At 29.9% G+C, this 19,142-nt stretch overlaps 2 protein-coding genes and 1 long non-coding RNA gene across 3 annotated transcripts in view; all 3 read left to right on the top strand.

The window, feature by feature from the left end:
- Positions 1-5,618: 5,618 nt before the first annotated feature.
- Positions 5,619-6,506, top strand: LOC140920881 (uncharacterized). The gene is made up of 2 exons (XR_012163486.1): positions 5,619-5,755; positions 6,157-6,506. It is a non-coding gene; the product is annotated as an uncharacterized lncRNA (long non-coding RNA).
- Positions 6,507-8,330: 1,824 nt separating this feature from the next.
- Positions 8,331-13,306, top strand: LOC101507425 (bifunctional riboflavin kinase/FMN phosphatase). The gene is made up of 11 exons (XM_004504920.4): positions 8,331-8,470; positions 8,593-8,680; positions 8,843-9,029; positions 10,603-10,733; positions 10,839-10,908; positions 11,020-11,085; positions 12,067-12,221; positions 12,317-12,412; positions 12,605-12,756; positions 12,840-12,923; positions 13,011-13,306. The coding sequence occupies exons 2-11, from the start codon at positions 8,605-8,607 to the stop codon at positions 13,134-13,136; spliced, it is 1,143 nt and encodes a 380-aa protein (XP_004504977.1). The 5' UTR covers positions 8,331-8,470; positions 8,593-8,604; the 3' UTR covers positions 13,137-13,306.
- An 890-nt stretch (positions 13,307-14,196) lies between these two features.
- Positions 14,197-19,142, top strand: part of LOC101507105 (uncharacterized) — a 5,564-nt gene continuing 618 nt past the window's right edge. Inside the window, exons 1-12 of the mRNA XM_004504919.4 lie at positions 14,197-14,571; positions 14,656-14,705; positions 15,116-15,196; positions 15,318-15,391; positions 15,920-16,002; positions 16,466-16,572; positions 16,681-16,823; positions 16,905-16,952; positions 17,151-17,203; positions 17,820-17,904; positions 18,006-18,072; positions 18,991-19,101. Coding sequence (XP_004504976.1) covers positions 14,321-14,571; positions 14,656-14,705; positions 15,116-15,196; positions 15,318-15,391; positions 15,920-16,002; positions 16,466-16,572; positions 16,681-16,823; positions 16,905-16,952; positions 17,151-17,203; positions 17,820-17,904; positions 18,006-18,072; positions 18,991-19,101 — 1,153 coding nt within the window. The 5' untranslated portion in view covers positions 14,197-14,320. The remainder of the gene's footprint in view (positions 14,572-14,655; positions 14,706-15,115; positions 15,197-15,317; positions 15,392-15,919; positions 16,003-16,465; positions 16,573-16,680; positions 16,824-16,904; positions 16,953-17,150; positions 17,204-17,819; positions 17,905-18,005; positions 18,073-18,990; positions 19,102-19,142) is intronic.

Raw genomic sequence — 19,142 nt, 5'->3', positions numbered from 1 at the left:
TATAATAAAACGCTAATATAGTAGCAACACGTAAGACTATTATAAAATAATTTATTTATTTTTTATTAAAAATAAATAAATAACAAACAAACAAATTATACTTATCGGGTTCTTCACATCTCCATCTTTTTCGTTCAAAAACCAAAAAACCTAAAAAACCATGGTTTTCTAAAAAGAGAAAGGTGGGGGAAGAAATATTATATGTTGTGAATGTCTGATCATAATAATTAACACATCTCCACATCTCTAGTTAAGAAATATTGAATTATTAAGTTTTTCTAATTTAATTTTTTGGATTTTGAACGAAGATGACGATATGAATAGCTCTAAATTTTTTAAAAAAATTTTAATTAAAAAATTTTAATAAAAAAATATATAAAAATAAATATTTTTGTGTGCCACTGCCACATCATTGTTTTTTTATTTAAAAAATGATCTAAATGAAAAAACAAAAACAAAATAAAGGATATACCTTTATATTTTTCAAAACATAAAAGACTTAAGTGAAAAAGAAAAATAAACAATAGACGTGTAACAACTAAAAAAGATAAATGATTTCAGATATAATTTTCAAAACAATTATCATAATTCACCATATAAAGTATTCATTTGAAATCAATACACTTCGAGAATTCAGATTTGAACGTATAGTCATTGAATATGTTAACACGACACTTCAAGACACTTAAATGAGTTATTTGAGGAAAGGAATAAATCGACTGGCGTGTGATTCAATACGAGTGAAGAGTGAATTTTTTGCTATTTTGGTAAACATCTTTGTGATTCATCACAGAAATATTTTCCTGCCATGTATCAGAAATGGAAAAAAATAAACACTTGGCATAACCAAATGTCAATGAGTGAGTTGAAAAGTCAAACAAATTAATATATGACACTTGTCATTTGCGAGGATTCATAAATTTAGCATTTTTTTTAAGTAAATTTAGTTTTAAATTATCGGACACTCACAATTTCAAGTCATAAATTGGTAATTTATTGAAAAAGAAACACATAATATTATCTTATCCATAAAATCACTCCACCGTTTTCAAATCAATTAATATATAAATACTACATGTTATTGTATCTACTATCCAGTATCATCTTAAATATTTTCAAGATATTATTCTAATTTTAAAAATTGAGCTATTAACAAAAAAAAGTTAAATTTTAATAATTAAAAAATAGAGATAAATTAATTTTAATCTCTATAAAATTCCAAATTTTATTTTAATCTCTATAAAAAAATTCAATTTTTTAATCTTTAAAAAAATTATTCTCTTTTAATCCTTATTTTGATTTTTGTAAAAATTATATTTTTTTCTAAAAAAAATCCTATAAAATTAAAATAGAGATTAAAAATGAATTAAAAAAATTAAAAACTAAATTTAAAATATTGTAATTTTGTAGATATTAAAAATATATTTAACCCAAAATTACTCTTATTTTATTATATTATAAAAATAAAATTTAGGGCACTCATTGGGGGCCATGTGCTATTGGAATATTTGCACAGTCCAATAACTTATTCTACTTCTATCTTGTACAATATACACTCGCAAGATATACAAGTGGGGAATGAATGATAAATTCTTCAGATAAATTATACTTATTGTTAGGATAAAAACATTTTTTATATATGTTTTAGTGGCAATAAAATTTATAAAATAAATTATTAAGTTTTATGAATGGTGATCTACTAATTATTGCATTTAAGTTTTATTTAATGAATATGAATCACATAGAAGTCATTAACAAGTGTATAAATATCTTCTCAATTGTTATGAAAAAAATATTCTCATGATGAACAAATTCATTGCACTCATAAATATTCATATCAATTCAACAAATGACAAGAATTAACTTTGAAGAATAAATCATTTCAAGATTGAGTCATTTGTTTAAAGAATAATGGAAGAACATTCATCGTAATGTTTTGGTTGTTATATTAAAGAACAATTGACAATAAGAATCATTTTGGAAGGGCAACATGCATTAAATTAATTAGCATTTCACACATAAACTTTTCAATATTTAATAAGCAATTAAAAGTCAATATTTGAAGACCTATTTGCAAAAATAAACAGACATAATGTTCTACAAATTGATATGCATAATAATACCTAAATTGATTTCTAGATTTATTAGAAGAACATTCTGATTTTTTCTTCCTCCTATAATTGCAAAAGATTCCTCCACAAACCGAAGAACTATGTATAATGTAACATCCTAAATTTTATAATAAACTATTTTATTAGTTAAGTACGATTTTAAATAATTAATTTAATGTTAAAATTGTTTTAGAATATATGATGATAAATTTTCTAACTAATTTTCGTTATATAGGTGATTTTTATGATGTGTTAGTTTTATAAATATTAGATTACATGAGCGACATAAATAATAAATATATATTTTACTCTTTGATTTATTTTTTAAAAAAATAATAGTATTTTAGTGTAATATATGTTTAAAAAAAAGATTTTATGCGATTTTACGTGTATATACGTGTATTCAATTAATGTAATATTTTTTTGTGCGTTTGACTCATATTAAATATGTACATAGTTATATTTCAATTATTTATAACTATTTTTTGTTTTTAGTTATTTTTTTTATAAATAATTATCTTGAGATAGAATTGATATTGTGTTTGATTTCGTTTATTTTTATATACTTGTTATGACATTGTGATTATATACATATTTATTATGATTTAGTAATTAATATAAAATATTAATATTATATTTTTATTTTATAATTTTAACTATTTTCTAATATGCTGGTATTATTATAATATGAGTATTTTGATAAATAAGTATAATTGTAGAGATTATTTTGAATGTGATAGTTTCAATTTTTAGTAATATATGTTTTTTTTATATTGATTATTTTAATTACTCTAATTTATATATATTAGTAATATTTGGAAAACTGTGTTTGGAAGAATATTAAAAAAAAATATTAAATAATTATTAATTTTATTCTAACAAAATAAAAATAATAATAGTAAAACAAAAACATAAATAAAGAGACCAATGAATTTGACTCATGTGTGAACTCTAATTGTTAATAAACTAAAACAAACAAAAGATGGAATGGAGTTGGAACTTTGGAAGGACACCTGTAAAAGCAAAGAGGAAACACAACAATAACCTATCGTTTGACACCGGTGATTGATAACTGTTTCAGAAAACTTTCTCCATTTTCGCTCAAATTTGAGTATGTTATTTCATTCATTTAACTAGTCAATTAAACATAATTTTCCAGATTTTTAACAATCTCAATTACTCTATAAAATATTCGACTTCTCCGTTTGTAAAATTCGTTATTTTGCACCGTTCTCCTTCACCGTAAGTCCGTTTTGAGTGAAACCAACGCCAAAACGACCGTGTGAAAAGTGGCTATGTTATCCACTGATTGTTTTTTTTATGTTTATGGTAATTTTCCTTGACCGAATTTCGAATTTAGTTTTTAGAGTATCTTCTCATAATTTATTTTTAACGCTTACCCATAAACTGTCGAGTTAGATCGATTGAAGGACAAATAGTCAATGAACAAATGTTGTTTTCTTGTGGAGTCATATTTGTGTGTGAAAGCATCGAAATAAAGTAAGGGGTGAAAGAGCGTTTGAATTCATGAGTATAATATAATATGAGATGAACGGGAAAACCGTATTTTCCAACAATTCATTCGGGGCTCACTACATACGGCAGTAGCCATTTGAGTGATAAATTGATTAATGTAAAAATATGGAAATTGTGAGATTAAAATATGGAATAGAAATATTTATAAGGTGTTGATTGATTTAACTTCGTTAAATGTGTGACATTGAATATTATTGTGATATTTGATTTATTATCGTTAAATGTGTGATTTTTGGTATTATGGATGTCGAATGAATTTTATGTATATGTTTGATTAGACATGTTTATGTGGTGTGATAATAAAAGGTGGATGCATTTTGATAAGTTTTATGTGACTATGATGATGTATAATTAATAATAATGATGTTATAAATTTGTGATAAGTCTATGTGATGATGTATAATTGATGAGATTGATGTTATAAGATTGTGATGAGTATATGTGATGACGTGTGATTAATGATAATGATGTTATAAATTGTGATTTAAATATTGTGATTCCAATTTGTGTTTGATATGAAGGTCTTAATGGAGTACCATAGGCAACCGAGGAGAGAGAATAAATATTGAGAATTTGTGAAGTGGAGATTATTTTGTCATCATATAGGGAGCCTTAAGGCAAGATTGTTAGACCTTGGAGGTATACGGGTGGGAAATTCCTTGGTGACTTGGAGGTAGCACTTCAAATATCGGGAGCTACCACGCAACACACGTTTACCTCGATTGTCACATATATGTGTCTCGGGTTGAGTTGAGGGGATCTATGAGGACAGTGCCAATTTGAATTGTCCGTCCACTGGGATGGTGGCATAGTATCAAACCTCATAACCAAGTACTTTAGAGTTAGAATGATACATCATTATGAAGTAGAGTCTAAGCTCATGTATAGCATTGCATTTCTTTGTGATTGTTTTGTTGTGATTGATATGTTTCAAAAGTAATAATAACTACCCTTAGATGATTTGATGCATATTATAATGAGATGATTATTTTACTTGAGTGACTTTGATGTTATAATATGGTACTATTTACTTGAATATTTTGATACATTGTAATGTGATTATGATACAACATATTATGATTGTTTGCGTGTTCTTCTTACTTATATTATACTATTAACATGATTTCGAATCTCACCTCCTTCCTTGTTTGTGTTTGACTGGCTTGGTCATGCGTTTGCGAAATCGCAGTTGTTACAGGTTAATGAGTCTTGAAGTTCAAGTTTGGAAAGAACTCCGCTTTGATAGGTGATACCAGGAATAAGTGTTGTAATTTGTATTTTCTTATTTAATTTGAAACGAATTTTTGTATGAAAACCTTAGAAGTAATAGTTAGTTTTTAGAATTAAACCAAGTAATTATACTTAGATCAAGCTTATCGATATTGCACTATTTTAATGAAAAAAATTAAATTTAAAGTGTTTTATGTTATTTTTGAGAAACGTGATATCCTAAATTAAAAATAAAAGTTTTTATTTATCTGCTGCAAATTTTATAGAAATATAATATAAATTATTATATATATTATTTTGGGGTTTAGGATGTCACGTATAAATACTATCAACGTTCATCTTCGTAATTGTATCTTATTCTTTAATTAATATTATGTGCATAACTTCAAATTATTATTTTATACTTAACATTTATAATAATTGAAATATATGGTAATTAATAAGAGTAATCGAATAATTAAAAATGTCCCTCTCATTATTTCATTTATCACATTTTCTTAGTTTATAAGTAACATTTATTAGTTATTATGGGATGAAGGAGGAAGTAATATTAATATATAACCAAAACCAATCCAGTGCCCAAATATATCCAATATATGTGTGTATGTGCTGCCCAGAGCCGGCCGGCTTTCTTCTTAAAATCCAACGCCATATCTGAAAAACTAGTGTCTATAGGCATATTGGTTCCTCCTATATAAACAAAAGCCCAAAAGTCTAAAAAACACAACTCACAACATTAGAGACATAATTGAATAAAAAAGGATTGATATATATTGTAATAAGAAGAATGGCAAAGTCTACTAAAATCAGCTTTGCTCTGATTTGTTCATTGATTGTCATTACGATGTTTATTGCTGAAAGTCGACCAACACCAACAGGTAATTAATTATGCAATTGGATATAGAAAACCACCCAGTAATATTGCATGTTTTTTAGAGGTAATTTGTTACGTAAGAAAATCATTTTTTTAAAATAATTATTTTTAAAAGTCTTATAACTTTTTCAGAAAATGGGAATCTAAAAACCTACTTAAATGAGAAGTTGTTTCTAAAAAAAACATTTTTTACAATTGATTTTAAAAAAATCATTATGACAAATAAAAACAAAATAATTTTTACATTTTTTTAAATACAAATATATATTTTTGTAATTTGTAACAACTGAACCTTAACTGTTTGAACAAAAGAATATAGGATTTGAATGGCCAAATTACTACTATAAATAAATAATAAATTCTGTAATAGTAAATCACTATCTAATTTCAATATAAATTTTGTAGTTGCAGTTCCAACATGTAACACAATTCATGGTGTGAGCGAAGCTGAAACTTGCTCCAGCATTGTTCAAAAGTTCAACCTGATTGAAAGTCACTTCCTTGAGATCAATCCTAACATTAACTGCATTGGTATCTTTGTGGGCCAATGGGTGTGTGTAGAGGGTCAAGTGAGTTGAGTTGTACTCAAACTCACACATAAGTCCGAGGGAATGATAATAAATGTATAATAAGGAGAAACCAACCTTTCTCCATACACACCATTACTATTATTTATATGATGGTAAGATGATGTATTACCATGTTTGAATGAATGAACGATAATTAACTGTTTGCATTGCTATGCATTTTGGATATTTGCAAACCGATTCGTTTTTTTTTTACAATACCGAGGTTATGTTAATTTATTATCAACAAATATGTATTTGCTTTGAGAGAAGTCCACAAGAGATAACCAACTTTTGTTGTTTGGTTGAAGAGAAATGTTAAAAAGTTGTGAGGTTTATTGGGAAAATAGACAAACAAATAACAGTTAAAATACAAGAAAATAAAGTTAAAATTTTAAAATCAAGTTAAAATATTAGAAGAGAAAATAACATAACAAACTAATATAAAAATTATGTTATTCTTTTAATTTTAATGTATTATTTGTCTATTTCCAAAATTAAGAGGTAAATATTTGATCAATACAATTTCAGGAGAAATTTGATAATTACTCTGAAATATCTATTATCAAATTTTTGATGGTGTACATTTTTTAGATAGAACTTATTTAAGAGAAGTGGATCCTATGTTTTTTACTCAAGAAACGACCACTTAAAAATCCCTTCAAAAGATGGGTTAAATTAGTCCTAACATCAAAAAAGTATAAAAAACAAGTTAAATTAATGTTATCTTCTTTACTTCTTTAATAAATAAATTAATAATTATTATATAGATAATATAATTTTACTGTTAATACGAGGCATTGATTAAATCAAAGAAAATGAAAATTGACAAAAGTGCATCATGAAATGTAAATAAATAATTATATTTTTTAATCGCGAGTAACTAAATAATTATATCTTATTTGTTAAAATATAAATAAAAATACGATATAAATTATATATAAATGGCAAAACTACCATTGTAGACAAATTATATTATTTTAAAATTTCAATTAATTTTCATATTTTTATAATTTTGAACACTAATTTATTAAACTATATAAAAAGACAAAACTATTCATGTGATAAAATCATAAACATATTTTAAATTAATTTTCAAATTTTAAGTTTAATATCAAATTCTATTAATTATTTTTATTTTTTATATTTGATTAGATTTAGAGTATATTTTATAAATTATATTTTATATTTTATAAGGGTAATTTAGTAAACTAGTATTCTTATTCTATCATGCTGATTTCTAACTCAACTTATATTCATATAGAAATTTCAATAAAGATACATGATATGATATGATAAAATTTTAGATTAAGTTATAATATCTTATTAGATTATCAAACACTAAATTTTGATAAAATATGATAACTTAATTGTATCATGTCAATTAAATAGACTCTCAACTATCACAAACGTTGTATCTTAAACACTAATAATTATTTTTATTTTTATAACCGAGATTATATATATATATACATATATACTATTAAATTAATATTAATCAAATCATCATCTTATTTATAAAAGACAAAGAAAGTCATAAACTATTGTTAATTAAAAGTATTGTATATGAATTTTCAAAATAAGTACTTATTCAAGGTTTTGTAAAATGATCCATTGAATAACTCTATTTGAAATTTTTAAATAGTGGTATTTACTATGTAAAATTTTTTATTTTATTTCCTATTTTAAATTTAATCTCTTAATAAGTGATATATTTATAAGTGTGAATTTCATAATCCTACTAATTATTGATATGAGTTTACATACTAGAGGGATACAAAAATTTAAAAAAGATAGTCCTAAAATTTTGTTCAGACTTATAATTTTTTTTAAAAAATACTAACTTTTCTTACAAAAATAATTCAAAAAATTTTCATGAAAACAAAGTTTTTGATGTTTTTTCAAAAAAAAAAATACTTTGATTTTTTTTCTTGAACATGTGAATTATTCGTAATAGAAATTTAATATTAAATCTTTAGTAGAGTTTGAGGGTTAATTAATAGCTCAAGCCGTAGATGCACCAATAAACATACTACAAACAGCTCCAATTCACGATTGGGAAAATACTTCTCCACTTCAACAACCTATCTGTGGAGAAACTCCAAAGGTGCTATCTCTTCCCAAACACAAAACGCTGCTTTCTGTCAACACAGGTTGAATTGAACTCGTGCCAACCTCTCTCATTTTCAACCCTCTTCGCTGTGATTCCCTCTCACTTCGATTCGCCCAACAAATAAATTACTATCTAAAGTTTTCATTTGACTCTTTGTTGCAGAAATTTGAGAAAATGTCTGTTGCAAAGCCTTTCAGGAAGTTGATTAAATGCGTTATCCTTGATTTGGATGGCACGCTTCTCAACACAGGTCTGTTATGTTATCATTTCTCATTTCATAACAATAGTAACACCTCCGCAATAACAAGTATCTGCAACTTTTTATTTATTTTTTTAATTTCTTTCTGGTTGGGTTTTTATTTTTGGTGCTTGTTTACTAACGCCCGGCGATAGTGGTTAAATTTGATTACAGATGGTATAGTTGGCAACGTTTTAAAGGTTTCGTTAGGAAAGTATGGAAAAGAATGGGATGGAAGAGAAACCCTTAAAATAGTGGGGAAGACACCGTTTGAAGCTGCTTCTGCTGTTGTCGAGGATTATGGACTTCCCTGCTCCCCGATTGAATTTATTTCCGAGATTTCGCCGCTATTCTCCGATCAGTAATTATCTTTAACTGTTGCTGCATCATTCTTCTTAATTATTTTTTACTGTGGAATCCAAGTAGAGATTTCACATCAAATGTTAACAGTGGGATGCTTTATTCTGCTGATTATGGTTAAATTATAAAAAGTGCTTACTCTTTAAGAACATAATTTTATAGAAGTTATAGCATAAGCGCCTATCATATAAGTGCTTTATGTAAAATTTATTCTTATAACAAAAGATGAATAAAGTCAAACTGTTTTCACATTAGTTATAAGCCGTTTTCATAAGCTATCATGTTAGCTTATGGACATGTCATAAGTTGTTTACATAAGCTCTTTCAAATTGTTCTACTAGTACTTATGTCCGTAGATAAGTTCAAAAAAGTTAATCCAAACATGTCCTTGGTGGTATAAAACCCGTGCTCAATACGGCTGGGAAACAGAAGGATGGTGGGAAACAAATTAATTTTGAAATGTCAGGTGTCTAGCTTAGATAATTGTTTTAATATATATAGATAATAGATAGAAGTCCAATTAATTACATTACAGCCTTCCATGTTGCTTACAAAATTTCAAGGGTAAAGAATGCACTCTTGGAGCTTATTTTGTAAAAATGTTATGCTGCTAATATCTCCTGAGAATTGTCCCTCCAATGACTATTTATTTGATGTAACAGAAGATGACATGCTGCACCATTAATTAGGGGGAGGAATTAAAGTCATTGATTGAAAATCAGCTGTTGAAATTTAAATAACTTCATAGTCTGTCATTGCTAGACCCCTAACTCAGAATACTAAGCCCCACATATGGAGTTGTACATGAGATCAGCTATGGTGGTCTAATTAGTTTAGGGTTGTTGGAATTAATATCTCCATCTTATCGTTATATATTCGTAGGATGTTATTCTGTTACCTTGTTTTCCAATTTGAGTTGGTAGATCTTGTGATCTGGTTTGTTGAACAGGCTATTCATGAGGGAGATTTCCTGGCAGTGTGCACTGTGCAGAAGGGATTTTTTTTGTTTTATTTGAATAGAGGATACTTCCTTTGTAGGAGCTTCTTAACTTTGTGGGGTTGATGTGTATGGGTTTGCTAAACCAATATTGTAAACCACTAAACCTTGTATCTGTCGTTGCGATGGCAATAAATTATTCTCTGTAATTTCTAAATAGCATTGCTGAATCAAGGTTCCTAACAGAGTTATATGTGAGCATATGATTACAGTTTCAATTGTTGATTTTTTTTTAATTAATGGCTGGCGATAATAACTACTCACTTCTCCTTATAAATCGAATCCCTCATTTTATAGAAAACACATCAAATCCTCTTTACCTTGGGAAACTTATTAATATATGAAGTCAATATCTGGAAAATTTGTCTCGAATCAATTAGTCTATGGTCCGATATGATACCTATATACAATCGAATACCTTTGTGTATTATGTTTCATACTGGAGATGCAAGTAGTTTTTTTTTTTAAAAAAAGCTCCTATAGACACAATTACTTGGTTGGTCAATCCAATTGAACTTGTACTTCAAATTCACCAGGGAATTTTTCTCTGAAGTTTTTTTCTTGATTCTCATGTTAGGTGGTGCAATATTAAAGCACTTCCTGGTGCCAATCGGTTGATCAAACATTTGAAGAGAAATGGTGTTCCAATGGCCTTGGCATCAAACTCTCCAAGGGAAGGCATTGATGCCAAAATATCCTTCCATGATGGTAATGATTTATTTCAGAAACCGTAGGCTTCCTGTACTCTTTATGCCATTGTTTGTGATCATGAAAGTATGAGCTAGTTTCTTAATTTATATTTTTTCCATGCAGGATGGAAAGATTCTTTCTCTGTTGTAATTGGGGGAGACGAAGTTAGAACAGGGAAACCTTCCCCTGAAATGTGAGATGTAAAAAATGTTTTGTTTAGCCTTGATTACTGTTGAATACTTGTCAACTATACATGTAAGGTATTTTTCTTCCCAAAACCTCAAATTGTGCTTTATTGCGTCAGATTCCTTGAAGCTGCTAGGAGGTTAAGCATGGAGCCTTCCAGCTGTCTTGTCATTGAAGACTCTCTGTGAGTGTCCTTCTGTTCTAACTCTGTTTGATTTATGTGCCAGCTTCAAGTCTACTTTGATGGTTAAACCTTCTGTTGAAAATTTATTTTATCACATCCTCATTAGTCATTACACCTCAAACAATAAATTCTTTAAAATTATTGGATATTCCATTAATTACATTTGTAATATGGGACGGGATCAAATGACACTAGATGTTAAAGTTAACGTTGAGGCTAAATTGTGCTCGCTTATTTGTGTATAATCTCCCATGTGACCGTCAAACACCTCCTCCAGTGATTCTGTATGGACTTATTAGCCTAGTGATTCCATTTAAAGTTTACAATTACATTTTTGGCTATGAAATAAATCAAGAAGTGTCTAAGGACTATTGTTATGTTGACAGCTTAGCCAAACAGAATACTCCTTTTTACTTGTAAGGATGATGGCTCGTTTTTGAGGAAGTGGAACATACTCCTTTCTGTAATTGATGAGTGCTTAGTCAGGTGCAGTATATGTGTAATTGATTAACAGAGAAAGCGGCTGATTTAGATGCACTGAGACTTGTAATTGAAATTTGAGAGAATCCATATGATATTTTTGTTTAATGAAAATGCTTCATAATAATATTATTTAGTGTATGTTGTTCAAGTTGAATGCTCTTTGTTATCATGATTCAAACTTCTTTTTATGACTTCTTTTTGGTTACCAATTAATTTAGGTTTTGTCCTGTTACAACTATCTGTGAACTTCTGTATCCCAGGAATCTACCCTTTGATCCTTTGAACATGGTTTATGGAGTTTGATTAAAATTCTTACGAAATTTGAAAGGATTTTTTCTATTTAGCACTATCAAGTTCACTTTTTAACCTGATTGACAAAATGGTTTATGTTCAATTCTTATTAAATTTTGGTTACAGTGATTTCTATGTTGAAAATATCTTAGATTGCCTATTTGCCCCTAATATATATTCTTTCTATTGTCTAATTTGCTACTTCAGACCTGGTGTTACTGCAGCTAAGGCTGCTGAAATGGAAGTGATCGCTGTACCATCACTTCCAAAACAGTCTCATCTCTATACTGCAGCAGATGAGGTGATAAATTCCCTTCTTGATTTGCAACTTGAAAAGTGGGGTCTACCTTCATTTGCAGATTGTAAATCCTGAATACCTTAAGATAATACTTGTTTATGTGTTGTGTTTCCTTTATTGGTATGACATTTACATTTGAAGTATTGTAAATTATTGCAGGGGTGGAGGCAACTTTGCCTATAGATCCGTGGTATATTGGTGGTCCTGTCATCAAGGGATTTGGTCGTGGGTCGAAAGTACTGGGGATTCCTACAGGTTTGTTGTCATCTTTCACTTATTTCTTGTGACATGAAGCTGAAAGGTAGAGAAAATATGGGTGATTCACAATGATGCTCTGATGTTATCGCAATTCTATTCAGTGGGTGCTCTGATTCAACATGAAGCTTGAGATCCTGATTCAACATAACCTATTTGTATACTAAGGGTATTGGTGCACTATTTTTTCAGCAAATTTGTCAACAAAGGACTATTCAGATCTCCTTTCTGAGCATCCCTCAGGAGTTTATTTTGGTTGGGCTGGATTATCAGCAAGAGGTATTTTTAAAATGGTGATGAGCATTGGTTGGAATCCATATTTCGACAACAAAGAGAAGACTATAGTAAGTTGTTTACTTTATGCCTTTGGCTATAACTATTTACCTCCGAATTTTCATATGATCTATGTTTTTTTTTTTTAATGTAGGAACCATGGTTGCTTCATGACTTCACTGAGGATTTCTACGGGGAAGAACTGCGGCTTGTTATAGTTGGTTACATACGTCCTGAGGTATGGCTACCTACAATATTTCTCTGTCATGCTTGCCCTGTTCTTCATCGTTTGAGTTTCTCTAAAGTTGGGCACTATGCATTGCAGGTCAATTTTCCATCCCTTGAAAGCTTGATTGCTAAGATTCACGAAGACCGCAGAGTTGCTGAGAGAGCTCTTGATCTTCCCTTGTATTCATGTTATAAGAATGATTCATATTTGAGAAACTCTTAGTACTGATTTTATTAGCTTCTTTTGAAGAAACCCCTACATTTGTACCAGGGCCAAAAACATTTATTTAAATACTATTCGCTGTGGTTTTTAATCACCACTTGCCAGAACGCAATTTATTTAAATGTAATGATGCATAAATAGTAATGAAAAGGCTATTATTTCACCTACAATATTTGACGTGCCTGTTAGGGATTTGGATCTTTCTATCTTAAAAATGGTAATGTCATGTTACAGAATCCAATTCCTTCAATTTTCTAGCGAACTGGTTTTCAAATTAAACATTTTGATTTTCATCTGTTTTCAGCAGATTTTTTTTTTTTAATATGACATAAGTTGTTGAATGAATATTATTTGCACACCAAAATCCGATACATCATTACATTATTTTTTATGCATCCAAAAATAAATGGAACAAAGAAAGATTAACTCTTTAAAGCATTACCCTTACGCTCAATAACATCCAAAAGAATAAGATTATCAAGGGTAGCAGGACCCAAAACTAAAGCAGCTAAAGGAGAATTTGAGAAGTTCAATTCTTGGTTAGCCAATCTACAACATATTGTCTTCTTTCAATTTCAAGATGCGAAAGAATTAAATTTTTGAACAGCATCATCAACCATAGATGATAAAAGTGTTCAATTGGTTTGTAGTGTTGCATCCAAAATTATAAATATTAACAAAAATAAATTTTATAAAAGCTTTTAATTATATTTTATCATTAGTATGATGTTTTTTTTTTTGAAGAGATTAATAGATATAAAACAATGATGTAAAGAAGTTTTACACCTTTTTATTTATTTATTAATTCATACTGGTAGAGAAATATGATTTAATATCTACATAACATACTTATATTATTTTTTGGTACAAAAATTATTCATATTACTATTTAGTGAATAGTTATTAAATTTAAATTACCAAATAAATATCATTTATTTATTTCAAAATTATAAAATTTAAATTATACCAACATGTCTAAAAATTAAAATATATGAACAATCAAGAAAAAGGTTTTATGATATTTATTAAGATGGTCACAAAAATAAAAATAAAATAAAAAAGAAAAAAGGAATTAATTCCAAGCATGAGGGAGTGAGTTTTGGCGCTTACACAGTTTCAGTCCAGTCTCCAGCTGCAGCGTGGTTGAACTAGGAGCAGCAGACAGTAGTAACTAACTAGTAATAATGGGAGAAGAAGAAGAAGAGGTGGAAGTGCAATCCCAACCCGATGATGTACCTAATTCCAACGAAGTCGAAGAGTACTACTCGTGGCCCGTGCTTCGTTTCGATGTCCCTCCTCATAGAACCTATCACTTCCACCGCCAGTTCACTACTCCCACTAACCCTAACAATTTCCTCAAGGCCGTTAAATGGTCCCCCGATGGCTCCTCTTTCCTCACCTCTTCCGAAGACAACACTCTCCGCCTCTTCACACTGTAACTAAACCTTCTCTTTACAATTTTTCATTTTAATCATTCCATGCAGATTTCAATTTATTCAATTCTCTTTGCAATTTTCAGACCCGCCGCTGATACCGTCATTCCTCTTAATAATGCTTCCGACGAACAAGGTAAACAAGAGTCTTTCTTGATTGACTTATTTCGGCTTATTCACTACCTTAAGCACTTCTCAGATTATTTGTGAGAGCTTATGGAAATAACTTATCACATGTACATAAGTCTTATTTCAATAAGCTTTCCATGGTAGAAACAAATTATAGCTTATATGTTCAACTTTTTTTTTTTATCTATTGTTACATAAATACCTGATTCATAAGTACTTATACAATAAGCACTTATGTTATAAGCACCTAATTACATTGCTTATCCAAACAGGATCTAAGTGTTTAAGTTCGAGTTATTGCATTGCCTTGTATTACAACTGCAAATTAAATTCTGAGAATGGTATGATTTGACTGAAATAGGAATTGCGAGTTTATTATTGATTCCTGTTTTTGTTGTTGTTGTTAATTTGCTACAGATTCTTATGCTGCGAGTCTAGTCATGAGTGAAGGAGAGTCTATACATGATTTCTGTTGGTATCCTTACATGTCTGCATCAGGTCATTCTTTTACGTTAAGTAAATTTATCGTTTTCTTTGTTGGATGGAGAGAGGTTTAATGTATTATATTCTTTGATGGCTGATAATGATGCCTGTTAGTCTATGTTAACGAATGTTTCAGATCCGGTGACCAATGTTTTTGCCACAACTACTCGCGACCATCCCATACATCTATGGGATGCTACATCAGGCCAGGTTCATTTTTTGTTTATTATACCTTTCCCGGTTTTGTGCTTAAATTATTTGACACATAAATAGCTTGTGCAACACCGACACTTCAGGGTGTAGGCATGTCTTAGTGTCCAACACTCGTATGACTCTAACACGTGTAATTACATTCAATCACTTATATATTCTCAAATCATTATCGGTGTTAGTACCGGTGTCGTGTCTCATTTTTGTTTCTGTGTCAATGTTTCATACTAGATAACTGAAAAATCCAAATAATCAACATCAGCCTTGTACGGAAAGATTTTAAAAAGCATTCAAGTATGAAATTCAATATTCTTTATCCCAGAATGAAAGTAGGAGTAACATTTTGAGGTGTTAGATTTGTATCTTGTGGCAGTTTCAGCACAGGTTGATCAGGGATATAGCTTCTCTCTTTAAAGTGTTTCTTCTTTATTGGTTGAGTACTGATGTTATTATTAGAAGCTTTGAAAACACGTGGTTTCTGTGCTGTTATTATGTTTTCTGACCATTTTTTTTGGCCATAACTTGCAGTTACGCTGCACATATCGGGCATATGATGCTATGGACGAAATTACTGCTGCTTTTTCTGTCGCTTTTAATCCTGCTGGAACTAAGTAAGGAACTTTTTTCTTTTCATGGATCTTTGATAACATAGTGCAATGTTACATAGTGCAATGTTTCTTGGTATTACATAGTGCAATGTTTCTTTGATAACATGTATTTATGCTAACAAATCCCAAGTTTCCCCTCCTTCAAGCATTCTTAAACTTTCTTTTGGAAACTTAAATTGGTATATATACTATCACCTCTTGCGTCATTGGGTTCAAACTGTTATTGGCAAGTAAATAAACATTTTTTTAGTAAGCTGACATTGTTAAGGTTCTGGGAGATATATGTCAATGAACAACCTTGAGATTCCTGTCTGTGATTGTTTGAGTTAACATCTGATTCTTGTTTTTAAAAATGTGGTATTATTTTTTGCTTACTTTGATTGGATTAATGACTGCATCAATTTATACGGTGAAAGTCACTACCAGACGATGAAGAACCTTAAGATCTTACGTTTTCTTGTATTAGGATATTTGCCGGATACAACAAATGTATTAGGATGTTTGATTTGCATCGCCCTGGTAGAGATTTTGAATTGCATTCAACTGTAAAAGATAAAAAAGAAGGCCAGACGGGTAATTTTCTGATCGGGCTACTTAATTCATTGCTATAATGGCTATGAAAAATGTCAGAAAATTCTGTGACACAAGCAGACACTTATGATTCAGTCTATTTTAATGCAGGTATTATATCTGCATTGGCTTTTTCTCCATCTCATACTGGCATGCTAGCTATGGGCTCTTATAGTCAAACTACTGCTATTTATAGGGAAGATAACATGGAGCTTTTGTATGTTTTGCATGGTCAAGAAGGAGGAGTCACACATGTATGTTAGGTTACTTGCAATTTGAATATGATTGGTTCTCATTATAAAACTGAGCACAAACTAAAATTTCCCCTCCTTCAGGTCCAGTTTTCCAGAGATGGTAATTATTTATATACCGGAGGTCGGAAGGTAAATTTTGCAAATTTTCTTTTCTTGATCTAGATTATAGCCAGCCCTTTAGTACACATTCTTAATATTTTTACTTCAAGTTCAACCATAATATTAATATCATGATGCAGGTTGTCCCCTCCTTTATTTCGTGGTTTTTTAACACAGTTTTGCATCTTATATGATATTAACCAATCTCTAACATTCAATTTCTTGAAGGATCCTTATATACTATGTTGGGATGTGCGCAAAGCTGTCGATTGTGTCTACAAGTACTATTCTCTCGCCTTATTTGACTCTGGTTTTTTGTCTAAATTTTTTATGTGAATCAAAGTAAATATGAAGTCTTACTTTTCTAATATACAAGAGTGACCGAAAGTTATATTTCAAGAGCATGACCAAAAGCACAATCTACTCTACAGTAATGAACTGAAAATAAAGGATTGGATTCCATATTGCAGCTGCTACAGTAAAGCTAAATTCCCATATTTACTACTGACGGCTGATGTCCGTGAAAGTCAATCTAAAGACCCGTGTTTTTGCACGGTTAAGTTGATGTTTGCTATTATATGGGTTTGTACAGTAACTCCGTTGTTATGAAACCTTGACTGGCTCCAACTATGTTGTTTCGCTTGAGTTATATATTTCCATAAGGCATTTACTCTGTATTCCATAAGTAAACATGATACTAGCTGAGATGATTGTATGGTTAAGTTGATGTTTGCTATTATATGGTTTTGAACAAAAACTCCGTTGTTATGAAACCTAGACTGGCTCCAACTATGTGTTTCACTTGAGTTATATATTTCCATAAGGCATTTACTCTTTATTCCATAAGTAAACATGGTAATAGCTGAAATGATTTCCATGCATGTGCCTTGTTATTAGGTTATACAGATCTGCGGAAAACACCAATCAGAGGATACTGTTTGATATAGACCCTTCTGGACAGCATCTTGGTACTGGTGGCCAGGTATCTTCGTCCTTGATTTTTATTGTCCGGCAATATCAACGATGCTCAATCAATATCCAGTTTATGTTTCTAACAAATTATGTTTGCATTTTTTGTTTCAGGATGGTTCCGTCCATATATATGATCTTCAAACTGGGCAGTGGGTGTCAAGTTTTGAGGCTGCATTAGGTACTGATGTCCTGTACTCTTTAAAAATGCTTGTTTTTATATTTTATCTCAATCTTGGCTTTTGTGTGAAATCTTTTTTAATTTGTCACCCTTATGATATCTGATCTTTTACTTTCTTGAAGTATTCTGTTTCATTTAGAACATCTTTGTAAATTTATTCTGTGAGTGAGTTTCTTTAATACTTGGAATTTTACTTCATCTTCCACTCTTCCACTATTGCTCAAGTCAAAATAACTAAATTTTTATAGTGCTGCAATAATATCACTGAATTCATCTCAATTGCCTATCCATTGTGGTTTCTTTCAACTTAGCTTGTCCCACCATTATCCTCGTTTTGATGCAGTTAGTGTTCAGTATGCCTCTAGTTCACATTCCAAATTCCATTTTTCTTCCCTAATATGCTTGTGTTACTAGCCTCATGTTTTGACATTGTAGTGATACATACATCAAACTTTGGCCAACCTTATGCCAGAAAATGAATTTTATGTTAAATGGGATGGTCATGGTGCTTTACTTTCATGATTTGATTTTCCGTGCTTTACCCTTTTATGCTAATTCTATGGATCATTTTCAGTTCTTTGCAAATGTGTATCCTACATACTTTTCCTTCTTCATCTCCTTTATATTTTAGATCATCTGCTAAGTGTAAGTCCCGCATAATGTACAGAAGCAAGCTTTTGCCACATTTATTTATATTCACTATGTACTCTTAAGACTATTACATATTGGACAGACATTGAAAGAGGGAAGGGTGAGACCCTTTTTTCATGAAGTTTCTCTCCGTATAAAATTAATTTTGCACTATGCTATCATGAATTAGTGACCACTGACCAGCTAGTTGGCAGTAGATTTTGTGTTCATATTTTTCATTTTTGTAAATATAATTAGCTTTTTTCTATTGTTCTGTTTGTTGTGCAGATACGGTTAACGGCTTCTCTTTCCATCCGTTTCTGCCCCATGCTGTGTCTTCCTCAGGCCATCGTAGATTTGTAATTCCAGATGATAGCAATGAAGATTTGTGTTTAAGGGGTATCTTCAATTTTGAAGCATAGATATTTTATTTTTCTTTG

The sequence above is a fragment of the Cicer arietinum genome, chromosome 6 (assembly GCF_000331145.2).
Source record: "Cicer arietinum cultivar CDC Frontier isolate Library 1 chromosome 6, Cicar.CDCFrontier_v2.0, whole genome shotgun sequence".
In the NCBI taxonomy this organism is placed as follows: domain Eukaryota; kingdom Viridiplantae; phylum Streptophyta; class Magnoliopsida; order Fabales; family Fabaceae; genus Cicer; species Cicer arietinum.
Note: the sequence above shows the minus strand (reverse complement) of the source record. Positions and strands in the feature narration are given on the sequence as shown.

Excerpts from the sequence above, each read along its gene's own strand:
- LOC101507425 (XM_004504920.4), top strand. The coding sequence starts at position 8,605 with ATGTCTGTTGCAAAGCCTTTCAGGAAGTTGATTAAATGCGTTATCCTT. Across the intron at positions 12,757-12,839 it reads ACAACAAAGAGAAGACTATA|GAACCATGGTTGCTTCATGA; the intron begins GTAAGTTGTTTA and ends TTTTTAATGTAG. Across the intron at positions 12,924-13,010 it reads TTGGTTACATACGTCCTGAG|GTCAATTTTCCATCCCTTGA; the intron begins GTATGGCTACCT and ends TATGCATTGCAG.